General features: G+C 28.6%; 1 protein-coding gene across 1 annotated transcript; it reads left to right on the top strand.

Moving 5' to 3' along the window:
* Nucleotides 1-19,013: 19,013 nt before the first annotated feature.
* On the top strand, nt 19,014-20,360 carry LOC121219402 (uncharacterized). Its single transcript, XM_041097499.1, has one exon. It carries the CDS (start codon nt 19,229-19,231, stop codon nt 20,132-20,134), a length of 906 nt encoding a protein of 301 aa, XP_040953433.1. The 5' UTR covers nt 19,014-19,228; the 3' UTR covers nt 20,135-20,360.

Raw genomic sequence — 20,360 nt, 5'->3', positions numbered from 1 at the left:
CTAATTATATCTTCCTCCGTAGGTATAGACTATCATGTTTAGACAATAGATAAGTGTGATTTAAAAGTAGTAGACATTCTATCCATGTCAAGAGAGTAGTCCCCATGATATGTTCTCACGAGTTTTTGAGCTCATGGGGTCTTGACCTTACGAATGTCCTTAGTTCAGAAGATAATTCTAATTTGTAGTGTTGATTATTGAAGTTGGCATGTTATGGGGCAAGCTATCTAGATGTAGTTATAACACTTATAAATTTTAGTAATATTTAAAAAAAAACATTTAAACAAATTGAGTTTATTTATTTGATATTGAAGTAAAAAAAAAACTTTTCTCTAAGCCATTTGCCTTTTCTCTTTTGTTTTGTCCAATGATGGTAGTCAGTCGAATCTCCCTTCCACCAACCTTCTCTTTTTTTCTTCTCCTCATTCACTTCATGTACCTTCTCTCTTTTTAGTTTATAGATTTATTTTGTGGGTATATCCTCTCAAAATGGAAACAAATTAAGACCTAACGAAGAGTTACCCACTTTTCAAGAAAAATTGTTGGTGGCTAGTGGATATAACAACAACTTTCCAATAATAATAAATTATTTAACAAGTTAGTTTCGACATGTTTTGTGTAAAATTTTATATGGTTTTTTGTTTGTTTTTCATTATTTAATAAGTCTTCACTTTTAGAAGTTTTTGTTTGCTTTTATAGTACGCTTTTTAGTGTTGCTTATACATGTAATCTTACTTTTGCAAGTGATTTCAGGGATGGTTTTGTCATCATCCTTTCCAACTTGGTGAATGCTCGATTCTTTTATTGATTTTTGCTCGCTGCTTTGGACTGTCCAGGGTTGATTTCCTTATTATATTAAGTACTTACAGTCACTCAAGATATGTCATGCTTGAGTTTTAATAGAGCCAATTGTCAACGTACCATAATGTCTTATTAATGCTAAAGCTTGTCCTTCAATTACTACAATGAGCACTTATTTTTTCCCAAATTATATGATCCCATTCAAAACTTTATATTTAAGTAAAATTAAAAAAAATGATAAAAAATAAATAAATGATATAAAAATTTTAATCCAAAATTTTAGGATGCACGGTGATATCACCACTCATTAATATCCCTTTGACTTTTGGGCAAAAAGAAATGGTTCATTGGATGTTAATTTTACCATCGATTTTTGTGATATGTAAGTATAATAAATAAAATAAAATAAAAAGGTTTTTGTGGCTCTCTCACCCAGGCTTCCTTGCTTTCTTTTCTTTTCATTTTACAAAAATGATCAAATTTCACCTTAGTAACTCTAATATGCTTTAATTTAATATTTAATATAATTTGACCCTTATATTTTTATAATGTTATTAATTAGTGCAAATAGTTAATTTCGTTAACTTTTCAATTAAAATATTACGTGGTTATATAATTTGAATACTCTTAAAGTCTTAAAAATTGATACATGACTTCTCATTTCTTTTAAGCTTACCTTCTTTTTGCAATTTCAGAAAAATAGTTAAATTTTAGTTGTGGTCCCTCTATTATGCCTAAATTTGATATTTAACTAGTACACCCAAAAATTAAAGATAATAATTTTGGTTTTTTCTTATCCTTTTAAATTACACTATTATTTTCATGTATCTCATTTTCTCTCTCTCTCTCTCTCTCTATTATTGAATTGTTTTACAACAAATTGCAAAACAAATTGAAAAGTTAAAAAGAGTGTAGATTATGTCAGCCCATAGATTTGTAAATTTCACCTTTTTTGTGAAAATTTTTCAAAATTCTCACTTTGGTGAAACAAGCTAAAATATTTTTATGGGTTGGAGTCAACATAAGGGGTTCGTTGGGTTAATTTTATTATTATTATCCTCATTTTTCAACCACTTCCACAAATAATAAAATATAAATTAAATAAATCTTCAAGTTTAGGGTAAGTCAATTATTGCATTAAATTCCCATCCTTGCCGGTTAACTCGGCTTTGGTCGGGTTCACATATATACCATGTCATATAATTAATGCATTAACTTACTTAGCTCACTTTCTTAGAAATATAGTAAATACAATTTCCTATATAATAATTTTTTAGGGTATTCCTATATAATAATATTTATTATTAATTATTATTTTTGGTAGTTGTGTCACAAGAAAAAAAAACAACAAACATCTGTTGGTTGTAGGCGATGAAGCACAAACTCCACCAACATAACAAAAATTTCAGCCTCAGCTTCAATAGAACATTATGACAAGTTGACAATTAGCTATATCATAACTCAAGCACGGCATATCAAGAGTGATTACAAGCACTTAATACGATAAAAAAATTAATCGTAGATGGTCCAAAACAGTGGGTAAAAATCGACAAAAGAACCAAACATCTATCAAATTGGGGAGGATGATGACAAAATCATTCATAAAACCACTTCTAGAAACAAGACTATCTGCATAAATTTAGTTTGAAGTACGTGATAATTTTTTGTATTCTTTATAAAATTTAATTTAATTACCGGGCAGCTCCAATAAATATCTTTTAAAAAAATTACTTGAGAAATCAAAATATAAAAAAGATTAATTTTAAAAGAAAAAGAACTCAAAATTTATAATGAATTGTTGATCAATTTATAAACTATAGATGAAAGGAAGGTCTACATTGTGACGTGTCTAGGCATTCATTTTCCTTTTTGCCTTTCATAGGAAAATTGTTAAATATCACTTTTGGTCCCTCTATTATGACTGAAATTAAAATTTAATCTTTATACTTAAATTCCACCGTAATTTGGTCCCTAAATTTTATTTTTATTTAGCCCAAATTGTTAATATTGTTGATTGATTAACTTTTTTATTTAGATTTAAAAAAACTATACTAGCAAAAATTATTTTAACATGATGAGTTGGAATAAATTTTTTAAATTTTTATAAATTATACTAATGGTCAAATTTTAATTTTGGTCCCTATGCTACACACAAATTTAAGATTTAATCTTTATATTTCAATTTTTAACATAATTTGGTACCTCAACTTTTTCAACGTTATTGGTTAACCTAAAAACTTTATTTCGCTTAAAACGAGGATGTAATTTCTAAGAGTTGTTAAAATTACTTGTTAAATTCACATTTATTGGAATGTCTTTTCTTGTTACATGGTTATCGTGTGAGTATTTTATTTTAAATTTCGAAATGCCACTCTAGCGAATTTAACAAAAAAAATTTAATAATGTTAAAAATTAGACATGTATTTTTAAAATTTAAAAATAGAGGGACTAAATTCTTAAAAGTCTTTTAAATACATGGAACAATTAATCCAAGGTGAAAGCTAGTAAGAAAGTATACTAGTTAATATAAAAGTAATGTGTACATAACATCAAAGACTAAATACCAACTCATGTCCACCTTAATGTTTTGTGTTGAAGAAAGGACTACGGCGGTACCATTAGCCACTTGGATGTAATTATTCAACCATTTTTGAGTTGTTGAATTGGTATATTAATTACTTCAATTATTGTTAACTCTTATTACTATTTATTATATACCATTTGTTTTTAATTATGAGACTTTTAGAGAGATTTTCAATTTTTATGCAAAGTTTACAAAGTATTTTTTTCGGTGGAAATTTTATCTACTAATTCTATCGAAAACTCGAGTATTTAAAAAGGTGAAGAGTTCATAGTGCGGGACTATCTTGTTGGGTTCTTTAACAAGTGAGCCACTAAAGAAATTGAGGAGTTTGTAATTGGAGGTAAAACTTAGCTCATTTAAGGCATCAGTTCAAACCCCCCATCGATTGCAAACTCTGCAAGTTCTTTGACAGTTCACTTGTTCAAGCGCTCGAAGAGGTACTCTCACTCTGTGAGTTTGCTGTCTCTTTAAGAACTTAAGCTTTCCATAGAGTTTGAAGGCACTTTATAGACTTCTATTAAAAGTGTCGAAAATCCCTCAACAATGATAATTTTTTTTATTTTAAAGATTTTTTTATAGTAAAGACTTGGCTGATATGATAAGTTGAGATCTTGGGACTTAGATCAACGGGGTTAAAATTCAATCTGTGTAAATTATGTGTAGGCAAATTAGGTGAGCTGGGTTAGCTTATTAAGTTAATTATGTATGTAGTTAAGTGCGTATAACGTGAGAAATTAATTAAAATAAATAATATGGGTAGAGATTAAGTTATATATTTTTATGTGACCGAAGACGTAATTCCACCCGCGTATTGACATATATCTAATTTATAGCTTTTAGAAGGATTGAAACAAAACATTATCATTTTCGGGGGTAAGCTATAATTTTATCATATATAAACTTAATTTTTTTTTTATAAATTTTAGAGAATCTAAAACAAATTTTCTCATTTTACAAAGGCCAAAGCCCTTGTCTGTCCTTACCTTCATCCTTAAAAGGATAGATATTAAAATTCGAAACTCAAATTCGTTAAAGATAATTTTTTTTAATAATACTTATTATATAAACCAATTTAATTAAATTCCGACCCGTTCATATAAGTAAATACAAAATATTATGTATTACACATTTATTTAATACGAATTTAAATTTGTATCACCTTATCTCACCCCAATGTTGTATTAAAAAAATTAGAAGCATGAGATGATTTTATTCTCAGGAAACTTTGTCCTTAATATGGCATTTACTAAACAAATCATTAATTTTTGGAGCCTTTGAGTTTTAATAAATTAAGAAAAAGGTAAGAAAGAGAGGGATTTTCCTTGATTCATGTTTGGACATCCTAATTAAGTGGCTCGAAGAGACAGGGCTTTTGGATTTATTAAGGATATGGATCTTGTCGGCTACATCAAAAACTAATTTGTTAAAATATCAAAAATAAAATTTAATTTGTCTTTCATTTTGCCCGTATTGTAACTACTACTCCCAAATTATTAGCCGCTTTTGTCCTCAGCTTTAGACAGCATACCGTAAGAATCTTATTTCTTAAAATAAATAAGTAATTACTTTTCCCATAAAAAATATTAGATATATTTAAAAAATCTGTTTTTTTTTAAAATTGAACTGATAATATTTTTCAATTAGATTCTTAATTTCTTTTCTATATTAATTCGGTTTATTCGATTTGATTTATGAATTTTACACTCTAAGATTATATCACATTATCACTTGAATTATTTTAAAAAAAATTACAATGCCTTTATATTTTTTAAATAAGTTTTGGTATTTTTTAGATTATATATTTTTTTTTCAAAATTTTATTGTAATGAAGTGTAAAATCTTAAAATGTCACGTCATCAGATCTTGAAAAAATCCAAAAAAAATTCAAAGACTAAGTTAAAAAAGCCACCAAATTCCGAAATTAAATATTACTTTTTATCGAAAAAATGGTATATGTTAAAGAACTTGTTTTTGTGTTTGAGAAGGATTTATTCAAATATTTTATTATTTAAAATATAGTTTTAAGAGGAGTAAAATTAAAATTTTCAATGAAAGTGTTATCAATCATTTTATGTACAAATTTGATTTAGAGTATGAATTTAGATTTTAACAAAATTTAAAGTTGTTTTTGTTTTGCTCTATACATATTCTTTTTGTCATCTAGCACTATAATAATTAATTAATTATTCTTTATTTTTAATTAAATCACAATTTTAACATATACTTCCTCTTGTCTCATTTTTTATTTTAAAGGTAAAGTTCACTTTGAGACAAAAAATAATAATTTATAATTTAGTCATTATAATTATAATTATAAACTGACTAATTAATAATGCGTTTTGCTGTCTTTTATTTGCATACTAATTAATTCAGTAATTATTAAATTTAATCAACCAAAAGGAATTCCATGTTTGCTTTGCTATGCAATTTTCATTGATAAAAGTACTATGTTTTTATTATTGATGTACAAATTATAATAGGTGATTAATGAGTTAATTATTATAAAATTTCATTACTACTATAACTTTTGCTATTTCTCCTTTTTTTTCTCAATGAAAATTTTATTTTTTTTAATTTAAAGGTAAAAATATCATTTAAAATCATAATTAGAAGTAAACTTTACCCAAAGACCAATTTTGTACTTATGATTGACTAAACTAATTCAATTCTAAAAATAAAAAAATTAATATTTTAATTTTATTTATCATATTTGTTCTTTTTAATAGAATATTTAAAATTATTTGTAGTCCCTCACCAACTCTTAAATAGGAAAATAATGTGTTTCAGTGCATTTAAACTCTCGTCCTCTTATAGTGACAATAATACCAATACCAATTAAACTAAGACTTAATTTAACCATGAACCATTCACTTTTTAATTTCACGCACGAAGTGGGTAGGGTAAAACTATTTGTAGCTATACACCAAACCCTGGATCGAAGGCTATGCCAGGCCAAGAACTCTAAAGAAATAGGTACTGTAACATGGATTTTAGGAAGAAAGAACATCCTTGTGACTTGATGAATCTTTAAGATATTATTGTTAATTATCATGTCGAGAAAATCATAGAGGCATATAAGCCCATAAACCCTCTGTTTTTATATATATATAGTTTATTTTTCATACGAGTTTACAAAATTTTAAGTAAATATATAATAAATTGATAAATTTTTTTATTTAATCTTAAAAAACTGTGAATATATATGTCAATATAATGATAAATTTGTAATTTTACCTCTCATACAAATATATAGTATGATCTTAGGCCCCACCCAGGAAAAAAATTTTAACTTCACCTTTGTCCATGATAACTTTTTCTTAAAATATATTAAGTAGAAGCATTCGGATTGAAAATTACATATGGTATTAAAGGTTCGAAACATTACAAATAAAATTACTCATTATAAAACACAAATCAGACTCGATCTAAACCGAAATAATCTTGAATGAAACAACACACAATTGAATTCAAACCATAATGAATTTAGATAAATTTAACACATAACTTAGACAAGATGTAGGGACTCGAACATAAACATTTAAAATTTTAAAACTATAACCTTATCAACACAACCAATACCTAGTTAGCCTTGCATAACAAACGACACTAATTTGATGAATATGTATCTATCATATGTATAAATTGAATGTTCAAAAGAGAAGAAATATTCCATGGGTGACCCGGCGAGCAGGCCATTTTTGCCAACCCTCGTGATCTTGCCTCATTGCTCTCATTAAATGATGTTTCAAGTATACACCCAAATCCCTTTTTGACTGGAAAACAGGGAAATCAATATGAAATTTTCTGTCATTAATGATCTTCAATATATGCATATGCATCAAAGCTGAAACTTGACTCTTATCTGAAAAAGGAATACCGAAAATTTAATATTTTTTTCAATATTAGTTTCGATATGATGTACTGGATCTTAACTTGCCGACTTTTTTTTAATATTAAATTCTGTATTAAATTTAAGTATAATATTTTATTCGAGCTTTATGCATTGTGATTGAATAATAGTATCGCGCTTCGTTTAAGTGTTAAATACAAAAATAATCTATGATTTATAAATAAATATTAATAATTTTATTAAATTATAACATATTTTTTTGAGTTTATGATTTATGATTATATAATTTTCGATTTTAATTTTAAATAAAATTATTAATATTATTTATAAGGATTTCATTATTATTATTTCACTAATAATGAAATATCGTGCATTGACAATATATGAAACTCATGCATCAATGATACATTAAATATTATTTTCTTTTATTCTAAATTCTGAAATTTTTTTTATAGTAAACCATGTGATTTACATTAACAAAATGTTGGGTGAATTGTATCGATTCTTCTATATTTTATCCAAAAATAATTGAAATAAAATGTTGAAACACAAAATTGAACTTCATAATATAGCAATTAAACTATACTATTTATCTTAATATTATATAAATATGAATTAAATTTATAGCACCCTTTAAACAATAAAATACTGAAAAACATATGTACAAGAGATTTCGTTCTTCTTTGAAGAAAAATAATGGAAAAAGAAAACGTGAGGCAATTTAACTAAAATTATATATATAAGAATTAATTACATGCTTTTGAAAAATTTGAAAAATGGTCAAAAAATCAAACTTACGTGTCTGTGTTGCATGGCTGACCACTGGCGTACGCCCCCAACGTCCAATCATATCCTGATTCTGCATTTAATATTTTTAATTCCTTTGCCACCATTTTTCAAAATTTTGTTGAAGGTGTTTTTGGTGGATTTTATTTATTATAATTTGTGAAAATAATTTAAATTTACTCGTTTAATTTTAAAATTTAATAAAATTTGAGGTGATAAAAATTTAAATATGAACCCTCAAATTTCCTCAACAACCGAGAATTAAATGCTCAATCTTTTATACATTTAATATAAAGGAGTGAAATAATTTAAAAAAAATGAACGACCAAAAATTAAATGTTGAATCCTATAGATGGTTGCATAAATGACATTGGTTCATTGTACGGTATATTTGATTCTTATTCAAAATAGACTGCACCATTATCTTTTACTACAAATAAATTGACAATTTATGGTATACATTTTATAATTGTATGGGAAAATCCAATCATTTGACACCAGAAAGTAAATTCACATGAATCAAGCCAATAAAACAAAACGCCTTATGTTATTTCTGCCATATTTGTATATTTTAATGATGAAATTTCATAGTAAATGAAAATGCAAACCGAACTTTCTCCTTATTGGATGGCAAAGAGTAATAAATATAATATAATGCATGTGCACAGAATCTTTTTAAAATTTCGCAAAAGGTCCAAAAGTTGATACTTTAATATGTTTACATCCAATCCCAACACTGTCACTTGCCGTAACCATTTACAAATCAAAACCCTCAAATTAAACAAATACTTTTAAACATGATTCTACATTATATCGTCTCATACTAATAATTTGAGTTTATTATTTTTTTAATACTACCAATGCACTCTTAAAATTTTAGTATTTTACTGTATATGCATCACATTCGATTGAGTCGACTTGAATCGAGTAAAAAGATTTCGAGTTGATGAATCTTATTTTAGCAACCGAACTCAATTTGATTTTTTTTCGAATCGAGTCAAGTTAACGAATCCTCTTATTTATGCTCAATGTTGTGTTTACATGGATCATTTATTTAACTAGTAGACAAAATATAAGATTATTTAACTACATAAGGTTGATGGGTAAACATTTATTAAAATGACGTAGTTTTGCCTTTTGACTTAACTTTAGAAAAGATGAACATTTATCAAAACGATGTAGTTTTTGTCTTTTCTTATTCAAATTTTTAAATAACTCGAATTGTGTAATTCATATTCGAGTTAAACCGAAAATTTTAATTTTTTTCGAGTTGATCTAAATAACTCAAATTATTTAATTCAAAATTTAAATTTTTTGAATCAAAACGAATTTACTCACCCCAGATTTACACCGGATGAGAAGGTATTGCATCAATTGCATTAGCTACTCAAGTGATAGTGCATCAATTTGGACTAGCTCCAAGTGGTATCACATCTAGATTGATATCCTAGAAGTCATGGATTTGATCCATGCCTTACACTCTTCAAAGTCATGAATTTTCATCATGCTCTTCAACCACAATCCTTCTGCACTTTTAAGCATAATTTAGTCCAAATAAATTCAAATCAAATTTCAATAAAATTAGCATTAACTATTTAAAGATACGAGTAAGAATTTTAAAGTTTTTATCATTCTCCAAGTGATTTTTCTTGTTTCAAATTCAACTATAAATAATTTTAATAATATTGTAAATATTAATTCTGTTAAAACTTAATTTTATTTGATTTTTTAATAATAAAATGCTCAACTTACTCAAACTACCTCTACATTTATCTAATCAAAAAGCTAAAATATTTAAGAGATCATCACGAAATTATCATTGTTGAAAATGTTTTACTTAAATACAACTTTCTTCCGAACAAAATTAATTACATGTAATTATATATATCAATTGGTTCCAATTCAACAGGCAGTGCAGGCCAGCTTGTTAGATCATCACTGACCACTACCTTTTTTTTTCTTTTACTATATTCCATAAATTTATTTTATCTTAACAATAATTAAATTTGTCAAAAAAATTATTGACATTATTACTTTAATTCCGGATGTTCTGTTTCTTGTCTAGTAACTGACATGACATGGGTTTAATAAATTAAAGGTGGGTTTGGATGGGTGATTGGGTGTGGTGCGGTGTGTTTAGCTTATTTTTTTGTCTAATTTCACCGCCACCGCTGTTTTTACACTAACCACAGATAAATACATCGTCCATCTAAACTCACCCTAAACCAGTTTAATACGACAAATCAAACCCCACAAAAAAAGGTAAAAGATGATAATATGAAAATGACATGTAATTTGAAAGGTTAATTTCATGATAAATCTATTAATTTTATATTTTTTATGTTAATTAACTAAATATAAAATATTATCAAAAATTTGTGTAAACTATATCATAGTCGGTCAATTATCAATAAATTATTTTTTTGTCACTCTATGAAAAATTACAAAATACTCACTCAAGATTTTGTCTTTCTTGATCACTAGTCATTAAACTAGTAACAAAAAATAACTTGGTAACTTTTAATATTGGCATATTAGCAACTTTAACCCTCAACATTTATACATTGCATCAATTTAATATTGATTCTAAAAAATTTAGTCTCTTTTTTTGTAGTTTTGCTTTTCTTTGTGACATTAAGGGTTAATTTTAGAAAAATATAAAAATTATTATCTTAAATTTTTAGGTATTTTTATTTGGTATATTTTCAATTAAATTTAACCAATAAATTCATTTTTTTAACTTTTTTAAATCATGAAGAAAAGAAAAACTATAAAGCAAACTAAATTATACAATTTGTAAATGTTAACGGTCATATATTTTTTAAAATCAATACTAAATTAACACAATGTATAAATGTTGAATATTAAAGTTACTATTATGTCAAATTTAAAAGCTAACCATTAGTTATTTAACAACTGATGATTAAAAAGGACAAAATCAAATGATTGAGAAATTATTTTATAAATATTAATTTTATACTGATAAGCAAGTCTTGTGTTTGTTGCGTGATTTGGTGTTCATTTTTATTCGAATGTAATGATGGGTTAGTGGTGGAGTGCTTTTGTTGCTTTAGGGTAATTTAAAAATGATTTATTAGCTTAATTAAGTGATTAAGAAAGTATTATAATATTTAATTGTTTAATTTAAAATATATATATTTCTTTTGGGTTAAAAGCGGTGGTCGGTGCTTGGTCCAAAACCAGAAATTGTTAAAACTAGCGGCGGCGACACGAAGAGTAAACCGCCATATTGGAATATTTTAAATGTGTGTATATTTATAAAACACTAATACGCGGGAGAGGAGTTTTGATAAGTTCCCCAATGAGTTCACCGTCACAGATCTCTGGTTTGACATTGACCTTTTTAATTTTTTAATTAATTAATTAATTACATAATGTCTAATTTAACCTTTAATTATTTTAGTTAAATTTGACTTTAACTTTTTAAAAAGAGTTAAAATTGATTATTATTTTTCTTTAAAGAGTTGAATTAATTTTTTTTACACAATTACTGACAAAAATGTTAAAATTTTAAATATGGTAGTCGCATGACAATTCACGTGTACTTCGTGGTATTTTTTATGAATTTTTATGAATTTCTTTTTTACTTTTGAGTTTTTTTTAATATTTTTATAAAATTTAAATTATTTGCTAATGTGGCATATAGGATAAATAATGTTATATCATAATGAAATGCATGTGATTTACCTAGCAAGTTATCACGTCAACATCATTAAATATTTTAGTCAGTATTTTCGTTAAAGAAAACCAATTTAACTATTTTTAACAGGTTCTTAGCTAAATTTAACTCAAAATACGAATAAGAGTCAAATTGATAGAAAATGTAAATATTAAGGACTAAATTTATCATTATATCATAGTTAATCAATTAACCATGTTTAAACCACTCTTTAGGGGTGAGCATTTGATCAAATCGAGTAAAAAAATTTCAAGTTAATTGAGTGGACGAGTTCTATTTTATCATTCTAACTTGATTTGGAATTTTTTCGATTTGAGTCGAGTGAAATAAAATTTGAGTCGAGTCGAATCAAGTGAAATCGTTCGAGTTAAATTAAAAAATTAAACATGTCAAATTAAAATATTGTTACAGTATAACTAATTCGATGTTAGATCATATAAATTTGAAGCCATATATATTTAAAAACTTTTTCAAAGAAAAATGATAAAAAAATATACTTTAGTATGATAAACTTGAATCATTGTTTAACTTATTTAGGTCCCAAAATTATTATTTTAGAAATTTTTATAATATTTTTAAAATATAAATTTTAGAATTTTAAAAATTATTTTGAATTTTTTTTGTAATTTTTGTTGAGAGAGACCAATTTGCTTATTTTCAAAATTGACAGGGACCAAAGTGGTATTTACATTAATCTGTTATTCAAATTGTAAAATTCAACTTGACTCAAAACTTAAATTACTTATTCAAGTTTACTTAAATAACTCGATTTGATTAACTCAAAATTCGAAAAAAATTTAATTTTTTCGAATCAAATCGAGTTGTCCTCACACTATCACTCTTAACTGTTAAAATTTAGCAGCAGGACCAAACTTTTAGCTTGAAATTTGCTTAAAATTTGCCGAATTGGGTAAGTTACTCAGTTTTTGTTAATAACTTCACAATATAATTTAGATTGGTAACCAAAGATAATAGGGGGTCGAATGCTTTTTATGTTATTACCCGCGACGAATCTTTTAATTAAGTTTAGAGGATTTAATTAAAATTTTAAAAATTTTAAGAGTTTGATCAGAATTTTTTAAAAAAAATTGGGAGCCTAATTAAATTTTATTGAAATTTTTCTAAGGAAAATTGAAGTTTTTAAAAAATTTGTCCCCCTGGCCACCATTATGGTCCGTCCTTGGTTCTTACAAGATAAACATATGTTCTCTAATATTTAAGTTAGTACCAAAGTTTCATAAAACAAACAAACAAAAGAAAAAAGCAAGAGCCTAAAATAGTAAGAAAGAAGTGAAAATGGAGATAAAAGAAAGACCATGTGAGAGTAATACTTACAAATTGTGCCCCGAGACACAGGCATGGATGCAGGGGGGCCTGAAGGGCGGTCACTCCCTTTAGAATTTTCAGATTTTAAATGTTATATATAAATTATCATTTATTTTAGATTTGGTGTCTATATTGTATAACATTTGCCTCTTTGGTCAAATTGTACTTCATACAATTCGCCCCCTTAAGCTATAATGTTATTTTTATAATAACAGAGTATCTTCGGTTTTTAATTATATAACTTAATAATAATCAAATATTAATGTATGATGGACCTTGAAAAACTAAACTTAAAGGCTCAACATGGACTTTAAAGTCAAATTTCAAAATTAATTGATCTAGCCCATACCCATACATATTAGGTTATTGATTTTCTTGTATGTTGATTTGTATGTCTTGCTAAGGAATTATCTTCCTCTGGTAAGGCGCTGACATTGCTGAGACAAAAAGAAAGGAGCTTGATACCGAAACTGAGAGCGCAAAGTAAAAAATACAAATTATCTTCCTCTTGGTTCCTTACGCAAAAGACCTCTCTATAATTTTTTGCATAAATTATGTTCTTTATTTATTCGACTTATTTTTTTTCCTATTATGTTGTTGTTTAATATATTATTACAGTCTTCAGGTTTTTCGATTAAATTATGGTCAACAACAAGATTGAATATTTTTTTCAAGGGTTCAAAAAGCACTAATGATCAATCGGTTTCTCAACCTTTTGTTATTAGTGGAGAAAAATCAAATATCAGATCTTCCCAAGCTCCTGAACGAGATATCAGATCTTCTCAATCTCAAGATCTTGAATGAGATATCAAGTCTTCCCAAGCTCCTGAATGAGATATCGGGTCTTCTCAAGATCCTAAACATTCTTATAAGGTGTCGAAAGTCGAAACAAAGGAGTTTGATCCATCTTCTTTGGAGCATGATCTGGGACTTCGAAAATCTATTTGGGATTACCCTCCAAATCAATAGGATGAAATCCGTCGAGCTTACAATAAGTTTGGTGTTATCACCCGATTTCCTCCAAGTGAGGCTCCAACATCTCCTTAGTATATTGACAAGAATGTATGTTAATTTCTCCCATCTTGGTACAAGTTATTCTCGGATTGACTCAAATTTTCACCAAGTAATATTGTCTCATATTGCCTTCCTTGTGTTCTTTTCAACAAGTCATTTGGGCGTCATGGAAATACTTTTACCAGCCAAGGATTTCGATTATGGAATAAGGTCGATGAAGGATCTAATGTCATTTTGTTACTCATGTGGGTAAGGATACAAATTCTTTAAATAAGAATGCAATGAAAAAATATATCGATCTTCAGAATTCATTAAAAAATATTGAGAGAATTATTGCGAAACAAAATTCTGAACAAGTTGCAAGGAATCGACTATAGCTCAAGGTGTCAATAGATGTTGTCAAGTGGCTTGTATTTCAATGTTGTGCCTTTAGGGGACACGATGAAGCACAAGATTCAAGAAATCGAGGTAACTTTCTTAAACTAATAAAACTCCTGACTTCTTATAATAAAGATGTGTGGGCAATTGTCTTAAAAAATTCCCCTCAAAATGCATAATATGTCAGTTCGACTGTTCAGAAGGACATTATTTCTATTTTGGGGAGTAAAATCCAGGGATTCATTCGGGAAGAGATTGGAGATTCAAAGTTTTGCATTATAGTGTATAAAGCTCGTGATGAGTCATAGAAAAAACAAATGGCAATCATATTGCAGTTTGTTGACAAAGAAAGTTTTATACGTGAACAATTCTTTGATTTGGTTCATATGAAGGACACCACATCGTTAGCTTTGGAGAAGGCAACCTATGAAGTTCTTTTACATCATTGCCTTAATGTAGATGATATTCGTGGTCAAAGATATGATGGTGCAAGTAATATGCGTGGAAAATGGAATGGCTTGCAAGCGTTATTTGCTAAAAAGTGTCTGTTTACATACTATGTTCATTGTCTCGCTCATCGTCTCCAATTAACTCTAGTAGTTGTATCCAATGAGGTTATTTATATTTGTCAATTTTTTTCATACTTGACTGGTATAATCAATTTGGTTGCTTCTCCAAGAAAGCGACATGATCAATTAAGAGACATTGAGGCATCTTATATCGTGGAGTTGATTGACAGTGGTGAGCTTAAAAACTGGCAAAGGAAAAAATCAAGTCGATACTCTCCAATGTCTAGGCAATACCTAATGAGGATCTCATTTAGCTTCTGTCAATAGATTGATGAAAATGTTCGATTCCGTCTATGTTGTATTACAATATATCATCATGTCCAACAACCTTACTAAAAGGAATGAAGCTGATAGAATATAAGATGCAATGACATCCGTTGAATTTGTTTTCATCTTGCATTTCATGATTGAGATGCTTGAAATCACTGATGATCTGTGTCAAGCATTGCAGTATAAATCGTAAGATGTACTAAACGCGATGCAACTGATGTTATCTACTAAAGCGCTTCTCCAAAAATTAAGAGAACCTATGTGGGATCCTTTGTTTGAGAAATTGAAGTTATTTTGCAAAGTTCATAAAATAGAAGTCCCTAATTTAAGTGCTCTGTACAAAGCTGGTCGAGGTCGGTCTCACATCCAGAGAAATAACCTCACAATTAAGCATCACTATCGGTTTGATATATTCATTGCTGGGTATTGATTCATGGCTAATAGAAATGAATTCTCGCTTTAATGATAAGGTAGTGGAGTTGTTCTTATCTTTGCTTTGGATCCATACGATAATTACAAAGCTTTCCGGATGGAAGATATCTGCAAGCTTATGAATGATTTTTATCGAAATGATTTTATGGAGCAAGAAAAGCTACACATGAAGATTCAATTGGAGCATTTTTAACTTGATGTTGATCAAAGCACGGAGTTGCAGAAAGCTTCTACAATTGTCGAGTTATGTCAAGTGCTAGCTAAGACAAAGAAGTTAATTATTTATCATCTTCTTGATAGAATTATTTGTCTTGTGCTAACTCTTATCGTGTCTACTGCAACAACCGAATAAACATTTTCAGCCATAAAAATTGTGAAGACAAGTGCTAGCTAAGACAAAGAAGTTAATTATTTATCATCTTCTTGATAGAATTGTTCGTCTTGTACTAACTCTTATCGTGTCTACTGCAACAACCGAATAAGCATTTTCAGCCATAAAAGTTGTGAAGACAAGGCTTCGCAATACAATGAAAGATAATTTTCTTTCAACTTACTTGGTGGCATACATCGAAAAAGAGATAGCTCGAGAATTTTAACATATTCTATCATTGATGAGTTCGATCTTATGGAAAAATAGAGGGTGCAATGTAGGATGTCTAGTGTTGAGAAATAATACTAAGGCTAAGTCTTTTTAATTTAATTTTTGGAATTATAATGATATTTATGAAATTTTTAGTATAGTATTAGTTATTCTTTTTAACTTAGTGGAAAGAAATATTTAATTTTCTATAGTTTAATTTTTTTTCTTTTAATTTTTTTACAGTTAAATCATTCATGCTTTTTATAAATATTAAATTAATTTATTTGATAAGAAAAAAAAGCATCCGAAAAGAATTTACATCTTTTTGCGTTAAAAAAAAAGGTCATTTGAATTTAAAAATTTCGCTCCCTTACTTAGATCCGTACATGTTTACTTAAGGGCTAGTTTGGATGGGCGGTGTGTTTACCTCCGGTGAGGTTAAAAACAGCGGTGGCGGTGAGATTAGTTACTGTAGCGGTGAGATTGGATATTGTAGCGGTGAGATTAGAAATAATGGTGGAGTGTGTGTTTGGATTCAAACGCAGCTGTAGCGATGATGTGAGAATAAAAAATTACTATTAAGGACATCATATTAGAATTGATATATAATAGAATTTTTTAAAATTATTTTAATTTTTTAAAATTATTAAAATATGTGAATTTATAAATTCATTTAATAAAATATTAAAATGTATCTTCTAATATTTTAATGAATTATATAATCAATTTAAATTATTTATTAGATAAAATGATAATTATTTTTAATTTTTTATAGTTAAATTATTTATTAGATTTTACAAATTTAAAAGTTTACAACCTTCTTTATTATCATTACTCACCACTAATTTTTGCCAAGTACCCCACTTATTTCTGATGCAGAAACACCATGCAGTTCCTTTGACCTTTCCTATTTGAAGCATATATCTTCTAATTTTTGTTGCAAAATTTTTTGAATGTAGAAAAGAGAAGATAGAAGAAAAAGCTGCAGTGAGTGAATGCGATCCTACCCCGGCATTGGGTGATAAATACATTTTATTATTGTGCTTCTAAATATTGTTAGTATTTGCTAGTCTCTAAATGCTTTCCCGAGAGTTGTTTGATAAAATGCCTAAGAAAGGTTGCTTGCCGAATGAGTTTAGCACTTTACTGCACGGTTACTGTTGTAAAGGGAAGTTATTTGAAGCAAATGCTATTGTAAATGAGATGATGAGAAATGGTTGTGGCCCTAATACTTGTAATATTTTGCTGCATAGCCTATGGAAAGAGGGTAAAATATTGGAGGCAGAAGAGTAAGGGTATTTTTGTCTGTTAAAAATACCAACAGCTGAAATCTCCATTACTGTTGAAATTTCCAACTAATTTTCAGCTGACCAGCGTGGTGGAGATGCCTTCTCACTGGACTAACCTGCTGAACCAAACAGCATACCAGTGAAGTTGGCACCATATTTTCCCCCAACTGCACCCCACTAGCATTAAAAGCCAAACAAAAAGAAGTCTAAGTTTGTTGGATTGCCTAACCATTTACAATATGTCTGCGTCATCTGTCAAATGGTCAGCAGTCATTTTCTTGAAAAATCTCAATTTTAATTATGCTTGACGATTAGAATTCAATTTTATTAATCTTTTGGTATAACAGGTTTGATTATAGATTTCTTAGCATTGATTAACGGGTTAGATTAATCTTGTCAGCTTCTTAAATCTCTAATTTAATTGATTAGATAACCCGAATAACTAAGCTTGGAAATTCGAGTAAGTTGAGAGCATCTCTATGTCCGCCTCTAGCCAGATTAGTCAGATAGTTTGGTGAGGCATATGAAATTATAAACTGGGCCGAGGCTTCAGGATCCTAGCTCGGATCCAAAATATAATTTGGGCCAGTGAAACTGACTTGACCCAGTCTACAACAAAGCTAAGATAAAATAGTAATGTTTAAATTCGAGGAAATCATATACAATTTTATGCCTTTTGCAGTGGTTGACATCGCATTCATCTTTATTTTTTGTTCCAAGTAGATTTGATTCTATATGAAGGTCTATTCCAAAAGTATAAACTCATATTTAGATAAAAAAATTAGGTTATTTTTTTATATTTTAAACTTTGAGTAGGATTTTTAGCTCAACTCATATAAATTATGTTTTTTTTGTTATTTCGCTGTTATATTCCTATTATTTTATTGTTATTATTTAGATATTATATAATTTTTGTTTTATTGCCAATTTTACTATTATTTTAGAGGCATTTGTTTGTTAAATATAATGACTTTTTAAAATATATTTTCACTTTGTTGAGAAACAGTTATTTCAATATTTTTAGTTTATTTGATGTATTATATATTTTAAATTTATTTTTATATAAAATTTTGAGTTAAAGTCTTATAAATAGAGAAAACAACATTTAAAGAACTTTTAATCTTATTTAGTAATTTGGCTTGATTCAATTTTAAATTTAATTGAAACCCAAATCAAAACTCAATATGACCACGACAAACCAATATATCAAACATTAGATATTTCGAGTAATATTTTATGTAACCATCAATTTATTCCAGTCATTCAATTAAGAAATATAATATCTAAAAGGAATAAATAAACACATTAAAATTAAAACAACTCAACTCAACTCAAATAATAATAATAAAAAGGTTGAAATCAAATCAAGCAATGTCAGCCAACAACTCGAATAAACCTTAGGTACTGTTGAATATGCTATAGTACATTTAGAACCTAAAAGCCGAATATAAAAGGGTATAAGTATATCCTCTCTTTTTTGGGGTCAGTAAATTCATTCAATTTAAACCCTAACTGCTGCCAAAAACTTAATTGGAATATTCCACTTTTAATCCCCAAAATACTATAATTTAAGCACCTCATCCTCAGATAAACTAAATCCATACTAAAACCCAAACCCTTACAAGACGACGTCATTTTTAAAACTTTTAATGGCTAGAAGAGTAAAACGAGTTACTGACCCGCTTGACGACAGAGTCAAAGCTCAACTCGTCGGCGCTGGTTACTTTAGTAGCGGAAGCGAACACTCTGGCTCCGACGCCGTAGCTGGAGATGACTCTCCTTGCCTCTCTGAACTCGTTGATAGTTTCCTGGAAGATAACCACTATGGTACTGATGAGACTGGTGGCGGTAATGGTAGTACTACTTACATCTCCGACGCCGATTGCGTCGATTCGAATTATGACAATACGGCGTTGTTGGAGATCATCGTCAGGTCAAACGCTGTTAACGATAGGGATTGTTATAGGAATCTGCTCGTGGATCGCGTTTTGGAAGCAAAGGAAATGGTGTCCGTTTTCAAAATGGATAAAGCTGTTTTTAAGCGTAAAGTAATGGCTTACCTTCGCGAAGCAGGTTACGACGCGGCGATCTGCAAAACGAAATGGAGTTCCTCGGGAGGCATAACGGCGGGGAACTACGAGTTCATTGACGTGATGCGATCGGTGTCATCGTCGAGGCAAAACAGGTACTTCGTTAACCTCGATTTTGCCTCTGAGTTTGAGATCGCGATGCCGACCGGCGAGTACTCGAGGTTGTTGCAGTATTGCCCTAAAGTTTTCGTTGGAAAAAGCGAGGAATTGAAAAAGATCGTGAGGGCCATGAGTGATGCAGCGAAAAGATCGTTGAAGAGCAAAGGATTGTCCCTTCCTCCTTGGAGAAAAAACCGTTACATGCAAAACAAATGGTTTGCTTCGTACCGCCGGACGACAAATCAAACTCCGGCAGACTCCGGTTCGCTGACCACGATGACGATCCATTCCGTCAACGTCGTTCAATGCCGCTACGTTGGCTTCGACGACGCCGTCAACAGTCGTATTTTTGTCCGTACGAGATAATAATTTTGACAAACGAAAAAAAAACATTTTTCATGAAATTAATATTTAATAAAAAAAAAACTTAGTAAGATGCGAGGAATATTTGTAGTCTCTATCTTTTTTTTATCGTTAAAAAAATTGTAATAAGAAATTAGATAAAGTGGTTAAAATATGTGATAGGTTACCGTACTCTGTACAAATTTGTAAATTAGTCCTTGTATTTTATTTAGTTCTTCTACTTTTCATA

The sequence above is a fragment of the Gossypium hirsutum genome, chromosome D07 (genome assembly GCF_007990345.1).
Source record: "Gossypium hirsutum isolate 1008001.06 chromosome D07, Gossypium_hirsutum_v2.1, whole genome shotgun sequence".
NCBI lineage: Eukaryota > Viridiplantae > Streptophyta > Magnoliopsida > Malvales > Malvaceae > Gossypium > Gossypium hirsutum.
This window is presented reverse-complemented; position numbering and strand designations above follow the sequence as displayed.